General features: G+C 37.2%; 1 protein-coding gene across 1 annotated transcript in view; it reads right to left on the bottom strand.

Moving 5' to 3' along the window:
• MTMR7 (myotubularin related protein 7) overlaps positions 1-20254 on the bottom strand; it is a 40541-nt gene that overhangs the window by 4685 nt on the left and 15602 nt on the right. The window contains exons 3-10 of the mRNA XM_051790326.1: positions 19725-19887; positions 15944-16101; positions 14232-14360; positions 11525-11659; positions 8322-8454; positions 4118-4227; positions 2127-2252; positions 1315-1364 (exon numbers count right to left, since the gene is read on the bottom strand). Coding sequence (XP_051646286.1) covers positions 1315-1364; positions 2127-2252; positions 4118-4227; positions 8322-8454; positions 11525-11659; positions 14232-14360; positions 15944-16101; positions 19725-19887 — 1004 coding nt within the window. The remainder of the gene's footprint in view (positions 1-1314; positions 1365-2126; positions 2253-4117; positions 4228-8321; positions 8455-11524; positions 11660-14231; positions 14361-15943; positions 16102-19724; positions 19888-20254) is intronic.

Genomic DNA, 20254 nt, shown 5'->3' on the forward strand with positions numbered 1-20254 from the left:
CTTAAGACAGTCTCTTAATAGCAGACCATTCCCCAAACCAGAAAACAGCAGGAGAGGTACAGAATAACCTCGGCAGAAAACAGGTTAAAGCTGCCCTCTCTTGGTGAAATTTTTAGAAGGTGGGAAATGTTTACATGCTGTAACTGTCAAGTGAACATCAAATTTTCTATCCATAAAAATACCTCTTGGAACCACTTGCAATGAAGAAAAGGAGCCTCAAAATATAAAACACATAGAAGCAAAAAATATAAGTCTACATAATAGGAAGAAGCATTTTCAATCAATTATTATTCTTGTCATGTGTGTGTATTTATGTATATACGTATATATATATACATGCCAACAGAGTGGAATTCCTTAAACATCTAAACTTGAAACTTCTGATATTATTATCCAAGAAAATATAGCAACACTGCACAGCAAACCAAAGCTACCTGCATTTCATAATACCTTTTAACACTGATAATCATAGACAACTGACAGTATCATGTTAAATGAAGTAATTCCTGCTGGAATTTCACAGGTGGTATGGAGCTGCACAGATTTCCTGAAAGCTTTATTGTGTTTTTTGAAACTATAACAAATTTATATTCAAATCAAGCTATATAATGTAATTAAACCCCAATATAAAAATTGCACTTTTTATTTTTACAGAAACTAAAAGGAAATTCAAAAAAGAAAGAAAATGTGAATATTTATCCATGTTTAAATATATAAAGTCTTCAAACAATACAGCACTTACATTGGATGGATGTTCAAAATAACTTGCCCAAATAAATTACTTTCCACTTCACTTTGCCTGACGTTTCTGAGCAAATTCTGCTGGTTTTGTTAGAACAGAGTGTAATAGGAAGAGTATGTTTTATGTAAGAGATAACTCACAGGCATGCCTAAGATTAAGTACTGTCTTGGAAGATGTAGACTTTGCTGAACAGGGACTTATGTGAGGAGCCTTGGCACTACTGAAAGATCTGCTGGAGTCCAAAGGGATTTTGCAAGCCACTTACATGCTACTTTTCACTCACATGGACCTCTCAGTGCTCACAGCAACTGCAAGACCAGCACTCGGGATTCCCAATAGTGGTTTTGGAGTGCAGATACAAGAAAAGATTGATACAAAAATATTTCCCTTTGACTTTTGTAGACAGATAAATTATATAGCAGGAGAAAAAGGTATGGCAGTTTCCTGAGGGCATTCTGTTGATATGCTTTGTAAGGCAGCAAAGAAGTAAAACTGGAGTGGCAGCAGATACTGACAACGTAAACACACACACACACACACACACATATATGAAAACCTTACCACCACCTTACCTGTGGTTAAATTTGTGACCAAAGGAAACCCAATCTTTTTCAATTAACACCTAAAATGAGAATATTGTGTTCAGTGTTGTGGAGTAGAGTCGACACATGTTGAAACAGGCAGAAGAGTGGTGTAAACAAGCAGCATTGGAATCCCAATTAATTCTTAGAATAAGCAGTGACAAGTAAGAATGATGTAAGCAAGCAGTATTAGAATCCTAAATAATTTTCAGAATTAGCAGAAAAACAATGAGTGATGAGCACTGCTGCAAGCTCAGGGAAAGCAGCACTCTTCATGGGTGCAAATAGGATGCCAGTATTTCAGCACAACTTCAATTAGCTTGCTTCCTCACTTTCTAAAAAGAACTTATAAATGTCTCAAACATCTTTTTAACATGTGACCAGTAACTTGATAAGCATTCCTAGATGCTTTACCACTGCTGATATACATGGGAAAGGAACAGATTTTCCAACATAGCTGCTCATTGCAATCTAATGCCTAGAAAACACACACTTCTGACACTCAAATTTATAATGTTTACTGCAAATGAATACAAATTCTTGCTTGCACAAAAGCTCCTTGGACTGCGAGAAAGTTTCTTGGTCTAAGTTAGGAAAAAACCAAAAAGGTGCCCAACTGATCCCCACCTTTGATAACACTTCATACAGAAATTGGAAGACTTTAATGTGGACGGATAGAAACCTGCCTTCCTACTTAAAAAAAAAAAAAAGGTATATTTAAGGAAAGTTTATTTCCCATTAAAAGATATTAATCTTAAGTGATGCCATATTACTTTATTTACTCTGTAAAAGAACCTGCTTACCATGAATCCCTTCATAGTTCTGTAATATGGATCCAATAGAAGGCTTGCTACAGAGCAAACCTGGGCTGTCCTATCCCAGCCATCAGAGCAGTGAACAAGTACACTCACACCTTCCTCAGCCACAGCCTAAGGACACAGAAAAAGTCAGAAATTTCACAAGCAGGGAGGAAGACAATGGTAAGAGGGGAACAGTGAGGTAGCACCATAGAGTATTAATATGGGAACTGGGAAACTTGGTTAATTTTTTATTCTGTGACAGAATTCTTGAATAATGTTGCATGTTATTCCTTTTATTTGAAAAGTCTTAATTCATCCCATCCTGTGCAATATGGTGGTGGAGCATCACCCGTTTAAGTCCCACTATAGGAGGATGTGGGATTTGTTTCAATTAAATACATCAATCTGTCAGAGTGGACAAGTACCTACAGCAGATTCAGATGGAGTTAATGCTCTAACTCACATACCAGTAACAGAATTGCCATACTTAAAATATGGCTCTTAGTTTCTCATCTTGATGGTAATGTCAATAAGGGCAATTTTTGCTTCCAATGCCAGCACTAGCCTGGATGTTATTACAGTACACTGCATTGCACTGATGACATACTGCAAAGATTTGTGGGGAAACCTGTGGTAGTGGTAAACTTCCATATCTAATAAGCAAGATTTTATCAGTATCTTCAATGTAAAAACTGGTGAGAGAGGATCCCATTTTATACATAAACACATAAAGAAGAGATGATACTAAGTTCTCCAGTCTGGTGTTGCACTATTTTTAGAACTTGAGGGTTGGTTGTTGGGGTTTTTTTTAGTTCTAAAGGTTTTGGCCTTTGTCATTTCCAAAGAGAACTAAATTTAGGAAGTAGAAAATAAAATAGGTTAGGAAAGACACTGCTTAGAAAAATAAACATTTAAGTTAAGTTTGGGCTTAATAGGGAATGAGGAATAATAATAAATTTTCTATGTTTATCTCAAGAGACAAGTTAATTCTACTAAAATAGAAGCCCTGTGGGCAGAGGACCAAGAACTAAGAACTGGGAACTGTATGAATAAGAATGGTTCAAAATGCATGTCCGAGGAGGCACAAGGCTAACAAGCTTATCAATAAAGGATAACATTTTTTGACAGAATTTTAAGACTAGCCACTGGGGAAAAGTTGGCAAAACTAAAGACCTGATTTCTATTAGCTAATGAAAGGTAGTAGAGCAAGAGGAACAAGCAGTTAGTGAGAAGGGAAATCCATGAAGTTTTATCTATATGGTTGTATGTAGCACATCATACAGTTGTATCATACAGTTGTATGTAGCACATCATTTGAATAAAATGCCCTATAAGAAATTGTAATAGTAATCTCAAAAATAGCAGTAAAAGACAGAGCACAAGGAAGGAAGTAATAAAATTAAAGCTACTGTTGGTAAATGACAAATATGTGCATTACTTTGGGTGGGATTAGGAGAAATAATTTCTTATTAAAGCCAACAACTGTTTTCTGGAATATTTCTCAATTATATAAGAGTAGAAACTGCTAGAGAGTTTGGCCATGGCAATATACAGGAATTGGTCCAGGAGGTGAATTTAGTTGGTTGCCTGATAACTCAGAGGGGATAACACATTAGTTAATTTTATATAATACCAGAAACCTTCAACAAAGATAATGTCCAGAAACCAGTGGAGGAGGCAGGGGAAATAGGGAGAGGAACTGTAACAATCGCTGCTGGGGAGTAAAGTAAGGACATTCAAATGCCGGGCATAACAAGTTAAGGGCTAGTAGAGGCTTTAGTACAAAAGGACATAAGTTTTTTTAATCACATCAGCAAAAGGTCCACACAACAGCATCTAAGAAACATCTCTCCTCATACATGAAGCATTGCAAGATGGGCTATTTTCAGGTATAACATCACTGAAGAGATAGAAGTTACCCACAAGCAGCGAATTTGGTCCTCACTTTCTGTGTCTGGTTACTGCAAGTTCTGATCTCATTTTACACACTTTACCTTTGCAATAAAAATGCCAGCATCCATAATGGCTTTGATATGCTTCAGCCAGCCAGAATTTTCTAGGCCCCATAGAAAGTCGCTCATTGAAGGTGATTTCAGCTCACAAACTGCAAAATAAGCTACATTTTAAACGTACAGTAATTAAAGTCCCTTAAGCATCACTGACTGTTCAGCCTCAGAATTATCTCTTCTTCAGACATCTCCTGTGTAAAACATGCATCTTTTCAAAAGAATGACTAATTCACAGTCAAACCTCACCATTGAAAAAGCACATATATTTAAGAAACAGGGCTTGGTCAAATTTCACCCAGTATGTTGATTTAAGTTAAAAAGAGAAGCTGTCATAAAGTCTATTGCAAACAGTTTACCAAATGCATCCTTCTGTGAAGCACAGATTTTCCAAAATTGTGTTTGGAGTGAAGTTTTCAAACTCCTGGGAGGGGCTTGTGTATTTAATAACGAGGGCTTGGAAACAGAAAACACATGATTTCTATGGCAGACAGGCAGACAGCCACTGCCTTCTACTCCCAACATCACCACAGATGATGGTGGTTGAATTAAAGCAATTCACTCTACACTTCTCCATCCCAGAATGAAAGCTTACTAAAGCTTCACTTAGAGTAAGTATTCCGATGGTGAGGACAAGCCATAATTCATCAAGGAAAATATTTTCCTGAAAACCTTCCAAATTCTATGCCATGTTTGAAGGAAAAAATTATAATCTCTCAGTTTTTACTTTAAGTTTAGGTTTGGCTGTATCCAAGTGTCTAACTTTTAATATTAGAAAGTTTGAGGCATTAGAAGAAAAAAAGAGCAATCGGAATCTAAATCAAATACCTCAGCCCAGCAGCAAACAAATACTCAATGAAATTTGGTGCAGTGAGATACTAAATTCACCTCATAAATAGACTATACCTTTCTTTTGATCCATGTAGTGTCATACTGCTTTTAAGGAAAAAATATTAGCCGGTGAAATTCATTTTCAGAATACAGTGAAAAATGGCATGGGTTTTACCACGTTAATGTATGATCTGTCAATAACTAATGTCTTAGTAGGTCTCTTGTGGTTCAGAAATCTTAAAAGACTCAGTTATTTATGGCCACTGGGATAATTTTAGTTTCCTTCGTTGTAATTGAAATTTAATTTTATAAGCCAAAGTCAGATATTATACCATATCTGGGCTATTGGACTGTCCTAACTCCATTTAATTAAAAAATAAAATGGCCTAATGTATCCATACAAAGTCTTACAATGTTTGTATGTAAGACCTTTTCCAGATGGTTATTTTAAAAATAATTTTTGAAGGATATTTATAAAGATGCAAAGATAGCAGCACTGAAAGCAAACAGCTTTTCATATGATTAATGCTGCTGTGCAGATGGAAGCATGACCACTTAGTGGCTGAATTCTGGCTGAAGCTGCTGTCTTTGTTTACAAAAGCCCAAGGTAAGGCTGAAACAGTGCTTTGCTCCTTCCCGCTGCCCAATTAGAGTAAATATTTACTGACCACTTCACTGAGCAAAGTTCAGAGTGTCCTAAAGGCATACACTGTATATTTCACATGATTTTGGCAACAGATCTGGACCTTCAATACTGAGTTTGATTATGAATTCAATTATGACGCTTATCCTAAGGGGAAAAGGCATTTCCATCCAGAAGAAAAGGTACCAAAATCTGAGAAATAAGGCCTGGTGTATCCATGGTGTAGGCACAGGAAAATCAAGAGCCCTTGGGGAGAGCTCTGAGAAATCCAGTGGTGTGCCCATTTTGCAGGAGGAGAGGAGGAAACAGGACACATGTTGGAAACTGTCTCTTCCACCAGCAAAAGTACCACAGGGGGATGCTGGACCAGTTGTCTCATTTCTGGCAGGAAGGCCATAAGTAGAGGAAGGAATAATTGCTGTGAGCCAAACTCTCAGGCATTCTTACTGGCTGATCTGTCACTGAAGTCCAAGGATCAGAGGGCTGCTCCTACATCAGCAACAACTGCTCCTGGTATGAGGGCAGGAGAAGCTCACATTTACTCTTTACAGAGAGGGAGCATGTGGGGTCAGCACCTCAATGCACAACAAATGGAGGTCAAGTCTTGGCTGGCCCCTGGATGTGAGGCACAGCCCATCCCATCACAAATGCCAAATAGCAGCCTCACTCAGCCCTTGAATCTTTACGAGAAAACTCCTTCTGTAACATGTCCTTCTAATATTAAAAATGATTTCAAGGAGGTTGTGCATAGAATCAAAATTGTCCCAAGGATCTTCACATATACCTCTCTTTAAAAGAAAAAAAAATCCATACTATATTAAGCAATATGAGGCAGTAGAGAAAAAAGTAAAACCTTCTTTTTCCAAAAGGAAATGCAGTTTACTTCCAGATTACAGTCTAATCTCAACATTTTTTGCATATTCTGAAAAAAATTTTATCCTAAAAATTGAATTGTTTTATAATGCTGATATAATTTGCCAAAAATTAACATTATATGAGGATAAATACATGTTAAAGTTAAGATAAAATTGGTAGAATAGTCAGTAAAATCATAAAGCTGAAAACAATATTTTTTTTTACCTACTGAAAGAAAATATTGACATTTTTATAAGTATAAATTAATTTCTTCAGCTTTTTCCTAAAGAAACATCATTGAAATGAACACAGTCCTAATATAAGTGCATTTTCCAATGGAAAACTGAATAATAAATTTTGTTCTAATGTTATCAGCATTGAAGTTCTTTAAAATCATATATTGAATAAATCATATATATCTGCAGTCTGTCATGTGAAGATCCTCCACCCTTCACTCCTGTTTCTAATCTTATCAGTCAAGTTGCTAAATATGAGATTTCAACATAGCAAATATAAAACTTAGGAGAAAAGCAAATGTTTTGAGCATAAACTCATTTGAAAATAGATGCTAAGAATTTATGCTCCCCAAGTAGCCTGAAGTGTTAAATGCATTAGAAATTATCTTGCTACATGTAAGTCTTGGCCATGGACCAGTCTCATGAACTTTTGGCTCAAAAAGTATACACAGTACTGCCCCATGCAGCCAGGCTGATTGTTTACTATTTTATCTTTGATGGTCTTCATGTGAACAAATAAAGGGACTTGTTCATTGACCCAGCCTCTCTCCTAGCCAAACAAGACTTCCTAGTGAACTAAAAATCCTTCTGTTTTCCTACCTGAGACCCTTAGACCAAGGAATTAAGTAAAAATATGTCATGAAGAGACTGACCATTTTATCTGCATCACATTTTAATGCTGGTTTTCATAAAATGCTCTTATTTTAAACTAGAGCACAGCTTTTCTGTCATGAAAAATTTAAACCCTTCTTAGATCTCCAATTTGCATTTGCATATAGTTGATGGGAGACAGATGAAGAAAAAAAGAGCATGGACAGAGCATCAGGTCAAGAATAGCTAAATCAGGCTGATCTAGGAGTTGATGGTTGTTGATGATGTACATGAAGGAAATACTGAGACACTGGAGTGAGCACTATTTACAATTTGCTTGTTAAAAATCAACAAGCCATTGAGGGTCAAGGATGGCTTATTTATCCTTACTCTTTTCCCAGATGACCTCTAAACAGTCATGCACTCCAAATATGAAACAGAAGAACAGATGTGCTGGTTTACATACTGCTAAGCAATTATTATTAATTTGGATGGGATTATGAAGGTGCTGAATGGTTATGCCCATTGACTGTGAATTTCATGAATAGCCCTGATGTGTCATGTTCTATACAGAGCATGAATAAGCATCTATTAAAATTCACAGTCTAAAATGCATGACTGCCTTCTACACATGCAAAATCAAACCATAGTTTTTCTAAGCTTTAAAATAAAAATCCTGTATTTTCCACTAGCCTCAAAGTCAGCTGTAAGTGATTTTTCTCATTTTACCATCGAAGTGTAAATTTAAAAAAAAAAAATATAGTAGCAGTAAGGTGCATTGAAGTCAAATGAATTTTGTCACTTAAGTAATTTGGATTTCAGCCATGAAACAAAATGTTTGTAAAATTAGGAAATCACCACTAGTTGCCATGATGCTCCATTGCCCAAGTCCCAGTAGCAGCTGCATGCAGCTGCAACAGGCAAAGATTTCTTTTCATACCTGTTTTCACTGCTGCTGATTTCAGAGCAGTTACCCTGATTTGTTTGACAGAAGGATCAATTCTTTCCTCTAGTTTCCAATGAAAAAGAGTATTACCTTCAAGCATTTTCTGCAAACTATTTCTCATAACATGGATGTTCTCAATGCCTATGAATTGAAACTTGATGTTGGAGTAGTTGTCTTCATTTTCATATCCCTTCCCTGCTGCTCTGTTTGCCATAGCATTGAGCTGAAAAACATATGGAAAACTGGATGAAAACCAGTAGCAATTTCTTTTCAAAACAAAGCTTGTGGTCTACAGCAATAAATCAGAGTGATTTAAGTCAGGCAAGCATTTATCACAATGTCAACACAACGGGTTGTGAATCAGGGATCTGTTTCCAGGCTATTGCAGGGTGCTGGGTTGCTGAGTCTCTGATATCCCGATTTCACAGCTTTTGAGTGAACTTCTTTAGTGAGGTTAAACACAAAAAACATAGCTTAGGTAGGGTTCCTCTGCAAGAGCATGAAAGTTTTAATTTGGTTTTAAAAGCCTATTTTGATTTCATATTAGAGCAGCATCATGTTTACTATCAGAATAAACCCAGCAGGTGGCAGTGTCTCATCTGCCATGCCACTGTTTCATAGCATGTGCACACTAATGTTGCCGAAGTTACAGTGTTTTACTACTCAGATCATCCAAAAGTTGACAGATGCTTGGAATAATGAAGAGAGAGTTGGAGTAGTTTTTCCTCATTTTATAATATCTTGGCTTGACTTGTGCAAGATCACAAATTATTTGAATTGACAAAATTACCACAGATATGTTCATTGGTAATGTGGTGCTATCAAATAAGTTGCTGTGCTTCAGCAAAAAAATACATTCAGCTGGAAGCTTAAGTTTTGTCTTTAAATCTGTTACTTGTTTCCTGACATGGAAAAGTCATAAAACACTTCTTTAATTCAGTTCTCCCCATCATAAAATTAAGGGTGTTTTAATGCTTATTCCTCCCTGCCCCACTCCCCTTTTGAGATCCTTGGGTGGAAAAGAAAAGCTCCTTATGCCAAATATTGATCTTTGGGCTGACAACTCATGCTGATAGAAATGAAGTAAGTACTTTCACTTCATTACTCCATCTACTTTTTTAAATTTCCTATAGCAAAATGTCACTGTGCAATAGAAAGAAATTGTCTTTTTGCATAAAGTCCCTGCTCTTCTATGAAATCCATGCTGTAAGGCTGGGGAGCCTTTGAACTTCCCAAGAAATATGAAGGCTCCAGGAGTGACAAAGCAGTCCAAATGGCAGGACCTCCATGCCTCCAAGCACAACTAACAGCTTCTGCCCAGGAAATACTTCAGAAATAAGTAACAAAGGATATGGCACATTGAAACTGGAGGGCACTAATAAAGCTTTCGGAAAGACTTCATGAGGCATCAGTTCTACTCAGTGATTCATCTCCATTTCAGTGAGAGCCAATGCTCATGAAAAATCGAAACAAAGTATCTTTTAGGCATTGCCTAAGGGACAAGAGGCTACGCCGATAACTCCATTTCCGGTTTATTTCCCAATATTGCAGGCAGTACTATTGATTTGCTGCTTCTGTGGTCACTTCTGAAACTCACAATAATATACTTCACTACTTGACTAATGGCATCACGGAATACACAAGAATGTCTCTTTTTCTGACCTCTTCCACCCCAAACACACATAGGCCTGATATTCTGTTTTAATTTGGAGCCACTGCATGCCAACTTTCCTCCAACCAAGATGAATAAGCCTAGCTTTTTTGCATCATATGTCAAAATAGGTTTCCAAGGACCAAACTTGACATCTTAACTTTCAGAGGAAACAGCTAAAAAGTTACATTTGTGGACCACCATTAGGAATTGAAACATTGCATGAATTTCATGCAGAAGAACAGAAGAAACACACTCTAAGATAGGAACTTAATTTAGTGTTATGCTAGCATAACACTAGCATTTTTGATTTATTTAAATCTTGGGTAAAACTTCTTTTAACTTGTAGTATGCAGTTCAGGGAAATGTGCAGGCAAAAACACCCATGCTTGTCTATCAACCAGCAGTCTGCTGATGTTTTGACTATCAATGAATAATTAAAAAAAAAAGATACAGCCTGTGAACAGCATGTCAATTAAGGACAGAATTCTCAGTGTGACTTGATAGAAAGATATAAATTATCTGCTGAATCCTAATCTTTCTCTTTTGAAGTAGACATCAGTGTTCTTTTACAAACAAAATGAAGCAATCTCTCTCTGCAATAGCCTTATAGTTTCAGGAAGAAAGATCTGTACGCATGAGTCCAAGCCAGCACAAACCCCTGAAATCCTAAAGAAAAAACAGCTATCCTCTAACTGACCTAATCCTCAGTACATAAATACTATTAACTGTTTCTGCAGCAGAGCAATTTTATCACAGAAATCCTTTCTTAAAAGAAAATCTGAAATAGCCCTCTTTAAAAGTAAATAAATATAAGGTTAAATTTGCAGGGCTTTCTGACACTCATTTATTTTAAATACTATCAGTTGCCAAACTTTGCAGTTGCCACAATATTTACTAACAAGTTTTCCACATCATCTACCAAAATTCCATCTGTTGCTCTTAAAGTAGTTGTTGTGAAGCTCTCTAAATGGTGCCTGTCCTCAATTAATCTCAGTGAATATGAGGATACAACCTCAAAAGGTAACAGACCCCACTTGCAAGATTTCCTGGCATTTTCTTTAATTTGGAGAATAACCAAATTGTGTCTTTTTATAAAGAGGATAGAACTAATGTGTTTTAGCTATAAACAGTAAGTTTGTATGGGCTTCTTCTGGAATCACATAGAGGAAAGACAGTGGCCCAAGTAAAGTTCTGCGTTTGGTCATCCTGGTATATTTAAATGAAGTGGAAACAAAACTTTCTTGTACGGCCAAATCTTTTGTTTTGAAGATTACCAAGTGCAATGAGGGACAGCATATGAAGAGCACTTGGGAATGTTCAGTTGAAGGACCCATTATGAACAACTGTAAAAATATTTTATAATGGGAATTAGATTTTGCTAGTCTCATCAGAAATATAGTTACAGATAGCTCCTATGTGTGTGTAAATAGTTACAACTAGAAGTTATTTACTTTTCTCTATCTTAACATTTTGCTAAGAACAAAAAGAGAAAAGCTCAGTGTAAAGTAAAAAATTCCCCTAAAGATAACAATGCTGGCAAGGTTCCTAGCTAAGATTCCCCTGATAAACCCTGATCAATCTGTGGAGCTACACAGGTGCAACTCAGTCTTGCTATATGCAAGAAATCTAATACACTTACTTTGGGCCGAGTGTCAACAACGTATATGAAATCACTTCCTGGATTTGCTTTTCTAATGGCCTGGAGCATCTGTTCGTCCTCAAGGCACCGAGCACTGAAGCCAGATAAAGGCTGGCTGCTTCTACATATGGAGGCCTGCAGAAAAACAGACAAACAAAAAACCCAACATTATTATTAAGTAGAAATTATTTAGCATCCAGAAGCATTTACAAAACCATTTGTTTGCACAGATGTACAGTTCTATGAGAAGGGCAGAATGGTAAAATTAATTACATGATAATAAATACATTATTTTTAAAAAGGCAAGGAAATATTAAAACAATACAACACCTTTGGCCCAAGTCTAGTCTCGAATCCAAGTTTTAGAGCTATTTTAAATATAGTATTTGCCTAATGTGGAATAACTCCTGAAAGGTGATATCTTGAGGATGAGTACAGAATTGCAATCACAAGAACACAGATATAACATAAAGATATGTTCTTTTGCACTGTCACTCACACCAGGTATGATACTGGTTACACCCAACTTACACCAGTGCCTGCTTTACTAAACAGCCTGACACCAGGAGTCAAGGAAACAAAAACATGTAACATGCAGCCAGATCACTAATGGTCATATATTTTTAGCACTGTCTCTGGAGAAAGACTTTACTGCATAAGAAGTGGGTCAGGCAGCCTGACTCCTGGAGTACATTTATTAATCATGGCTATTGAAGGAGGCAAGAGAGCTTCTCCACAGACCCCTCCAGATGAAATCAGGAAGGAAGGAACTAAATGTGAAATAGGTGAGCAGGGAGGCTTTTATTTTTGCTAGGCAGAGAGAGGGCAGCTAGATTTGTAGAAGGCAAGGGGCTAATATATGCACATTCTAAGCACTGAACACAAGCATGAACAGAATCTGCCTGCTGAAGGTCCCATGCAGACTGCCCTACAGATTATTTATTACTGTGAGAAAGGACATGCTTTTTTCAGTCACGTCTTTGAAATGTCAGTAGTTAGTAAGTAAAATATGGATCTTTAAGATAGAAACCCTGAATTGTGTGAGAGCCTGTTCCTACTTTATTAACAGCTTTTGCAAACAGGTTATTAGTTATGCAGTCTTGCCTCCTGATCAGTGTAAATTCCAGCAATTTAATACATGCTTATACCTCTTTTGTCAGGACAAAAGAGCTATGGGAAAGTTCTGGATATGAAAGACTGAACAAGTGGTACCTGTCTCTCTCTGCACACAGCACACCACTTCCTAACCTGCTGTGAGCATCATAAATCTTTTCCCTCCCCTGTCCATTACTCTATTAGCTGGCAACTCATGGCAACCTCCCAACTCACAAGGAGGTATTTCCTTCAACACTGCTTTCCCCAGCTCTTTGAACCATGAAGGATGCACAAGTAAACACAATACTTCAGATCCTGTAGTTTGAACCTTAACCTGGACTCCAAATATAACAGGGAAAACATTCAGGCTGAAACCATGAAACTCATCCAATCACTATATATTGGAATCTAGCTGACTCCTGAGACCTTTTCTTTCACTGATACTTGGAAATGTCCAAGTGTTTTGAATCCTAGATATCTATATTTGGACCTAGTTGATTATGCAAAGGGATTAACTCTGAAAAATTTGGCCTTCACGAAATGTTAAAAAAATTATGCAATTTATGCAGAGATTGTATCTTCCTATCCTCCACTTTTGTTGTAAAATTCATAGATCTTTAGGGAAGCAATATTCTGATAAAATGCAGGGTAAGGAAGAAGTGAAAATAACATCTTACCCCTTCTTTCTGAGGCTTAAACTATGATAGGGGCCAAAAGATTTCTGTGGAGATTGTAACTTATGATTTGTGCTTGTTACATTCTACCTCCCATCCTGCCTGGCAAAAGCTACAGGTGCCCTGTAATCTCAGAGTAGCCCTGTCTCTTGGGAGGTCCTGCCTGTCCCCCAGCACTACAAAAGACCTCTCAATGCAGTTGCCAGTCTGGGACTGAAACTGGAGTCACACAGATCCTCTGACAGCACAAAAGGGACACCATTAGCCTAACAGGTAATGATAGTTGAGCCAAGCCAATCTCTAAGGGGCTGGAACACAAATTTTTTTTCAAAAATTTTTCAAATTTTTTTCAAAAGGTTACAGACAAGTGAGGCAGTTCCTTGCTTACCCTGAGAATATGTGTTATGAATCAGAGAAGATGGCACTCCTCACTCTTGCAGACAAGGAGAGACTCTTCAACGAACCCACAACATGCTGCTCAGCCAACACTTGATAGCTCTTTCATCCATCTTTTTTGGGTCTCTTCACAGATGTTTTCTTGAAAAGCTACTCCTGATTCTCTAATTGCTGCAAGTATAGTTTTTAACCTCCTCAACTCAGTCTATGGCTACGAGATCCAAAATTGCTCTGTTCTCCTCCCAATCACCTGTTAAGCTGCCTGCTACTTCATTCTTCTGCCAACCAAGTTTCAGGGCCTCTTGCACTACTCCACTTTCTTATGATACAGGGATCACTTTTTTTTGTGTGATGCAGCTAGATTTAAATGAATGCATTAAATACCTATTAATATCTATTAATGAACTAACCACACTAACCAGGCTACAGTAATCATTTTTAAAAATTAAATAATCACAGATTTCTTGTAAAACCTTACTAGAAGAATTACAAAACCAAGGCCAAAATAAGCAAACACTTCAAAGTTTCAAATTCGTGCTTACATTGTTATCCTTGCAGTAGTAGGAAAGAGCTGGGAAACGCCTTCGGCTCCGAAATTTAGAACTCCCCACTATGATGTGTGCAGTTGCAGATTTTGGTACATACACTTCTGTAGGATAGGAGTCACAGACCTGTGAAAGGAAACTGCTTATTTGGTCTACAAAGTACAAGTAACATTAGCCATCTCCACAGCAAAAACAAAATACCAAGGAACTCAAATCTTGGGAAATGTTCCATCATCATTGTATATGCGTCACTGACATTTCTCAAAACATTCTTTTGAAGCTGGAAAGTATTAATCATAACTTACAGATGGCAAAACTGAAGGAGAAGGGTTGAAGGGCTGTATTTCCAAATGTTGATTCATGCCTTGTTGAGAACATACAGGTTTAACATACATTCATACCAGAAAACATCTATCATTATGTACAGCAAGGTTGTATTTACAACTGCAGTTTTCTCTGTAGCACAGTTTGGGAGTAAGGATGGGTGTGGGTGAAGTTCTCAAACACTCTTTTATAATGGGAGACGACTATAGAGCCAAATTTTCCAGCAAATCTGATAATAATAATTAAAAAAATAAGGATAAAAAATAGGGACTTGGAGAAAAGAAATTAAACCATGTGAAATGAGGATACCAAAAGGCAAGCAGCCCTGACAATGCCTATCACTTCTGAGAGGAACCCTATGAGCCTGCAAAAAAAGCCCAGAAATCCCTCCGGAGACAAGTAGGACCACACATGGGGCCCTAGTTTAACTTCCTTGTCCTGGTACTGCCTGTAACATTCTGACTGGGGTCAAAAGGATATCCAGTATCTCCCTGTGACTTTCTGAGATGACTAAAGGAATTAGAATGCCCAGGAAAAAATTATTTTCTGAGACAGAGATATGTAATGAAGGAGAAAGGAAAGTTATGGCTTGTGGTTACAGATGCTGCTGTGGTGAACTGGATTTTATTCATGATGCCATTTTCCCTACACTTTATCTTCGAAGAGGCCAAACATTTTTTTCCACTTCTTTTAACAAAAACAAATGCTGACAGCACATTCAGTCTTCTCTGAGAACTTCACAGACCTTCCTTAACATGGATGTGCTCCAGCAACAGAGCCAATGCAGTGCATGGACAAACTTCCTTCAAAAATCCTTTGGTTATTATTTCTCACAATTAATTAACATTCTAGGATCTTCAGTTGTACAAGACTGAATGAGGCAGGACAGCAGGCAGCTAGGAAGATATATGACCTACTAGATGACTGTGAAAACACTCAATCACACAGGATTCAAAACGAGTGTGGGAATAGCCAGTGAGGAAAAAATATTGCTAACCTCACTATTTTGAGCAATTTTTTTTCATGAAATGACTGTGTAGTAATTTTATATAGCCCTACATGTCAGGAAAAATCTTATTCAGACATATAACATTAGGAATGATTTAAACTTCTTCCCAGGCAGCCAAACTCTAACATTTAAAACACTGTTTTCTGTGCTTCATTTTCACATCTGTTAAATAAAGACATATCCTTTCTCTCATTCTCTATGTGCCATTTTATGTGAAAGTGTGTGCCATTTTATGTGAAAGAACTGCACCTTGTGACATGTGTGTACAGCACTCAGCACAAAGGGATCCTGCAACTAAGCACCATGGTAGTCCACAGTCAGGCTGCTGATTTGTTTTACAGACAGCCTCTGTAACAGAAAAATCACAACGACTCACTCCGTAGTCTCTGTTTACATCACAAATCTGCCAATAGTTGTTTGGAACGCCCATCCGATTATATTCTTCATTGAGGTCCACAAGCTTCCAGCCTTGTTCTCGTTCTTCTTTATCTAATTTTGGATTGAATGAGAAGCAATACAGCTCTTCATATTTCACTGGGAAAAAAACAAGCAAACAAACAAAAACAGTAAACCGCTTCAGATTTCTTATCCAGAAATCACACTTCAAAAGCAGAACTTGGTGTTGGCCTTGATGCAGTTTCTTTTAAAGCAGTATGCTTTGTTTTACAAAAGCACATGTCCTGGTTTATATCTACTGTCAAGTTAACTTTGAAAGTATTGTGCTCTTTTGATATTTGTATATGTTGAAATAGAAGTGCTACTACAAATATACCGTTCTGCTAAACTTCAGTAGAATTGTGAAGGCCTCCCCCAGCACAGACAAAATGTCAGTGAAACGCTTTCATCCAAAGAAAACTGCAGTCAGTGCCAGAGTAAGCACTTGATCTGCAAAAGAATTTACTGTCTACTAGTTCAGAATTCCCTTTATTAATGTAACATCTATCCTGTGGCAAAGACATAAGATGTGAACAATGGACTATGCAGCTCAATCTTACAAAAATGAACTCAGTAGTTTTTGTTCCTAATTAGGAAGGTTTCCAATAGATTCAATGAAATCTTAGTTTTGCGGAGTGCAAAATTCTGTCCCTGAATTATTGGCAAAGGCATTCGAGATACAGATGACGTAATAGCATAAAAAAAGCATATGCTGCGTCAATCATTTTATCATGACCATGAAATTGTTTAAGTAGCTATGCCACCTGTCTCTGTCGATCAAGGACCATACAGGAAACTTTGATGGTGCTGGAGTTTTTGACTTTTTTTAGGAATATATCTGTATTTATGCTAATGAGTGTCTTAATCCTGGTGACCAGGGGCAGCCAGACACCACTGCCATTGAATGCCAGCTGTTACTGACATGAGTAACTATTCAGCATACAATTTGAAATTCACATTTTCATTGATATTTAAGATACTGTGTCACAAGGGTGTGTTTCATTCCGTTGCTCTAAGTTCCTTAAAGCTTTCTGACCAACAGGTTTTTAACTTTAGAACTGAGGCAAAGTAAATCACAAGCTGAGTCTATGATTTCACAGTTCTCCACTGATACACTTGCTCTACAATATAATTTTAGGGAGATCAGTAAATTTAAATACTACACTTTCTTTTTCTAATAATATATAGCTAATAAGCAGTCTTAGAACACTACAGTGTTCTGTACTGTACAGAATATAGAGGTATAAAAATAATACTCCCCCATATTAATAATAAGGTTCCCACCTTTTTCTATAGAAAGTCTTTACTTGTATTTTGACTATGTCTTCTAAAGGTTTACTTTTAATTCTATTTTGCCTTTTTTAATTTCATTAAATTTGTTGTATACGCACATACACAAAAGTATGAACATAAGGAAAGAAAACTTCATGTTAGGACTGTACAGAAAGTCAACAAAGTCTTGAGTAGGGAAAAAGAAAAGAATGATTTGCAAATTGTCCAACAATTTAAACTCTTTCTGTATTCTCTAATTTCAAACTTGTGGCATGGCACAGATGAGGAAGACAGTCTGGTTTACTTCTCATCTGCTAACACAAAGTTTTAGCATAATCCATAAATCTAATCTGAGCTCTTTTTACTAAAGTGCTTTTGGTAGCAATCTGAGCTCTTGTTTTCACTGCTTCATTGTCAGAAACATCTGGATTTTCTTCCTGATGGACCTGCTGTTTACAGGCACATGGAAAACCTTTAAAAATTCACTTATTAAAATATATCTGGGTTACATACAACTGAAGTCTGCCTCAATGTTACAAGTATTATTACATGATGGTATCTATAGGTGGTATCAAAAACGTTCAAGTATTAGTAGCAGTGCCTTAAAGCTCAGTCACCACTCCTTTGCCAGTACTTATAGGACCTTTCCTAATCTTTCACAGTTATTTTGCTATAAGCATGTAACAAGTCTTACAGTCAGTTTGTTTTAAAAAAATGGCTTAATTAAGCAAAAAGTCCAAATTCAGCTGACAGCTTGATCTTATTAAAATTCTAGCAAAAATAAAATTCTAGCATAAAATTCACCTTTAATATAACTAGGACATCAGCTGGCATAGAACATGTTAAGCCAGTACACAACATGGGCTTCACTCAGGCTTCGCTATGGCTTAATGAATGAAAAGAACAGGCAGAGAATGGAAAGTAGAGCCTGAGTCCCATTTTCTCCTCATGAAGCAAAGGGTACTTTCTAATGCTGAGTAACTGTATTACCTAAAGAAAGTACAGCTTCACACCCAGACAAAATGACATGGCTGAGAACTGTCAGGGCACATATGGCTCAGCTTGTAATCAGAGCCTTCTAATTTTGAGTAAGTAAGCACAATTTTATCCTTCCTCACATCAAGACTGGATAGTTTGTTGGAGAAGAAAAACTACTATGCAGTTGAACTATTGAAAGAGCTAATTCTACAGTGCTGTTTTTCCATCTTCTTTACTCAAACCTTCTTGTCCATTGCAGTTTGCCACTGAACTTGCATTCAGGGTCCATAGCTACCCTTCTGTCTGCCCGTTCCGGTGCACAGCAGCACGCCCACCTCCTTCAGCCTCCAGGGAAAGAGCATTCCAGAACTGCATTCCTTCCAGCATGCATGAACACATGCTTGCAGCTGAGGTCCATGGAATGAATCCAGACCTATATCAGCAGAACCACTGACTGGATCTGTCTCGTTGTTTTAAAATTTTTCTGATTACTTTGAACCAGCATCACCTAGCCTACTAAGTTACTTCTGCTACAGTTGTACATTACTACTACTCCTACTACCCTAATTATAGAAGGTACTTTATAGTTCAGTAGTTGTGCTGGCTGACTACGCAATTTTCCCCCCTCTATACAGTAGATGAAATTGGTGTTCTCCTAGCAAGATAAAAATTAAAGCCAGTGTTTTCAGCTTTGTACAGTGTGGTAGACAATTTCTTTGCATCCTATTAAAGTAATAGTAAGGGACAAAAGTCAGTGTTGTATTTCTACAGTTATAATTTTAAAAAGAAACAATCCAGAACCCTTGTCAGATGGTTCTTAGGAGAGTGTAATGCAGAGAGGAGCTATAATGTAGGCGATCAGATGTTGGACTTTGGTGCAACATTTGGATTTTCACTGAAAAGAGGAAAGGTTTCAAAAGGATCTTGAACTGAATTCAGAAATTCAATCAGGGTACATTCAAAATGTAGATAATATTAGACAAAAACATGGGCAGGCTGGTGGAATAAATCAACTACTTGCTGCAAAACCTTTCACTGATTTTAAGAAATTTATGCACAGCACAGAAAGTCAAAATTCAAATCTTGACATGACCATTAAATATATTGTAAAGTTTTTGTCACAGCAGGGGCACAAAAGTTCCCTGGATTTAGAGTATTTTCTTAAATTCACACTTACACAAGGCATCCAGCAAACAACAGCTGCATGTAAAATAGCATTATAATATATTTTATGGTCCATAGAGTATTATTTTAAATGAAGCTCATGTCATATTTTATGGAACAAACTACTTGTTATATTGTGCTTTCTTCATTGCTCCATAAGTGATTATTTTAATATTTCTTTTATAACACACCTCTAATAAAGGTTTTTTCTTAACCTGCAAAGGACAAAGACACACAGATACATTTCTTCCATTATATTCTCCCTCTTCAGGATGAGGATTACTTTTTGTGCCATTTCCTTCCCATACCTGGCCGTGCCAGACGGATCAGAGATATGTAAATGTCATGGCAGTCTCGTTCCTGAGGGATGACCAGCTGGATGACCTGGAAGTTCTTGCAGCGGATCAGCAATGGGCAACCAGTGGCAGTGGTGGCCTGCTTCTCAATAGAGGAAATTTGGCTGTGGAGAACCTGTAAAGGAATTGAAAATTGTTATGCCAATCAAATCTTTAAGAAGAAAAATAATTATTTATAATGATGTGCCAGGGCAGGCACAGTGGCTTCCACCACTGTTTCACAAAACCCCCTACACTTCTCCTCCTGTAGTTTGGTTTCAATCTCCACCTTCAGGCTCAAGCAGTGCTTGATACATCACCTGCAGACAAAGAAGCGCTTCTGGAGTGTTTCAGCTGCTCAAATATCAGCCTGCTCATGTTATCCAAAGCTTTTTGTTTGCTTGCTTTAGTGTAAGCTAGTGGTTGTCAGAGAAAGAGCACTTTTCATCTATTTGCACAGTGAAAAGATGAACCAGCACCACTTAGATATGGCTAAAATATTG

Source organism: Manacus candei, unplaced genomic scaffold (genome assembly GCF_025592945.1).
Source record: "Manacus candei isolate 608988 ecotype Guabito, Panama unplaced genomic scaffold, ASM2559294v1 h1tg000028l, whole genome shotgun sequence".
Classification (NCBI taxonomy): Eukaryota; Metazoa; Chordata; class Aves; order Passeriformes; family Pipridae; genus Manacus; species Manacus candei.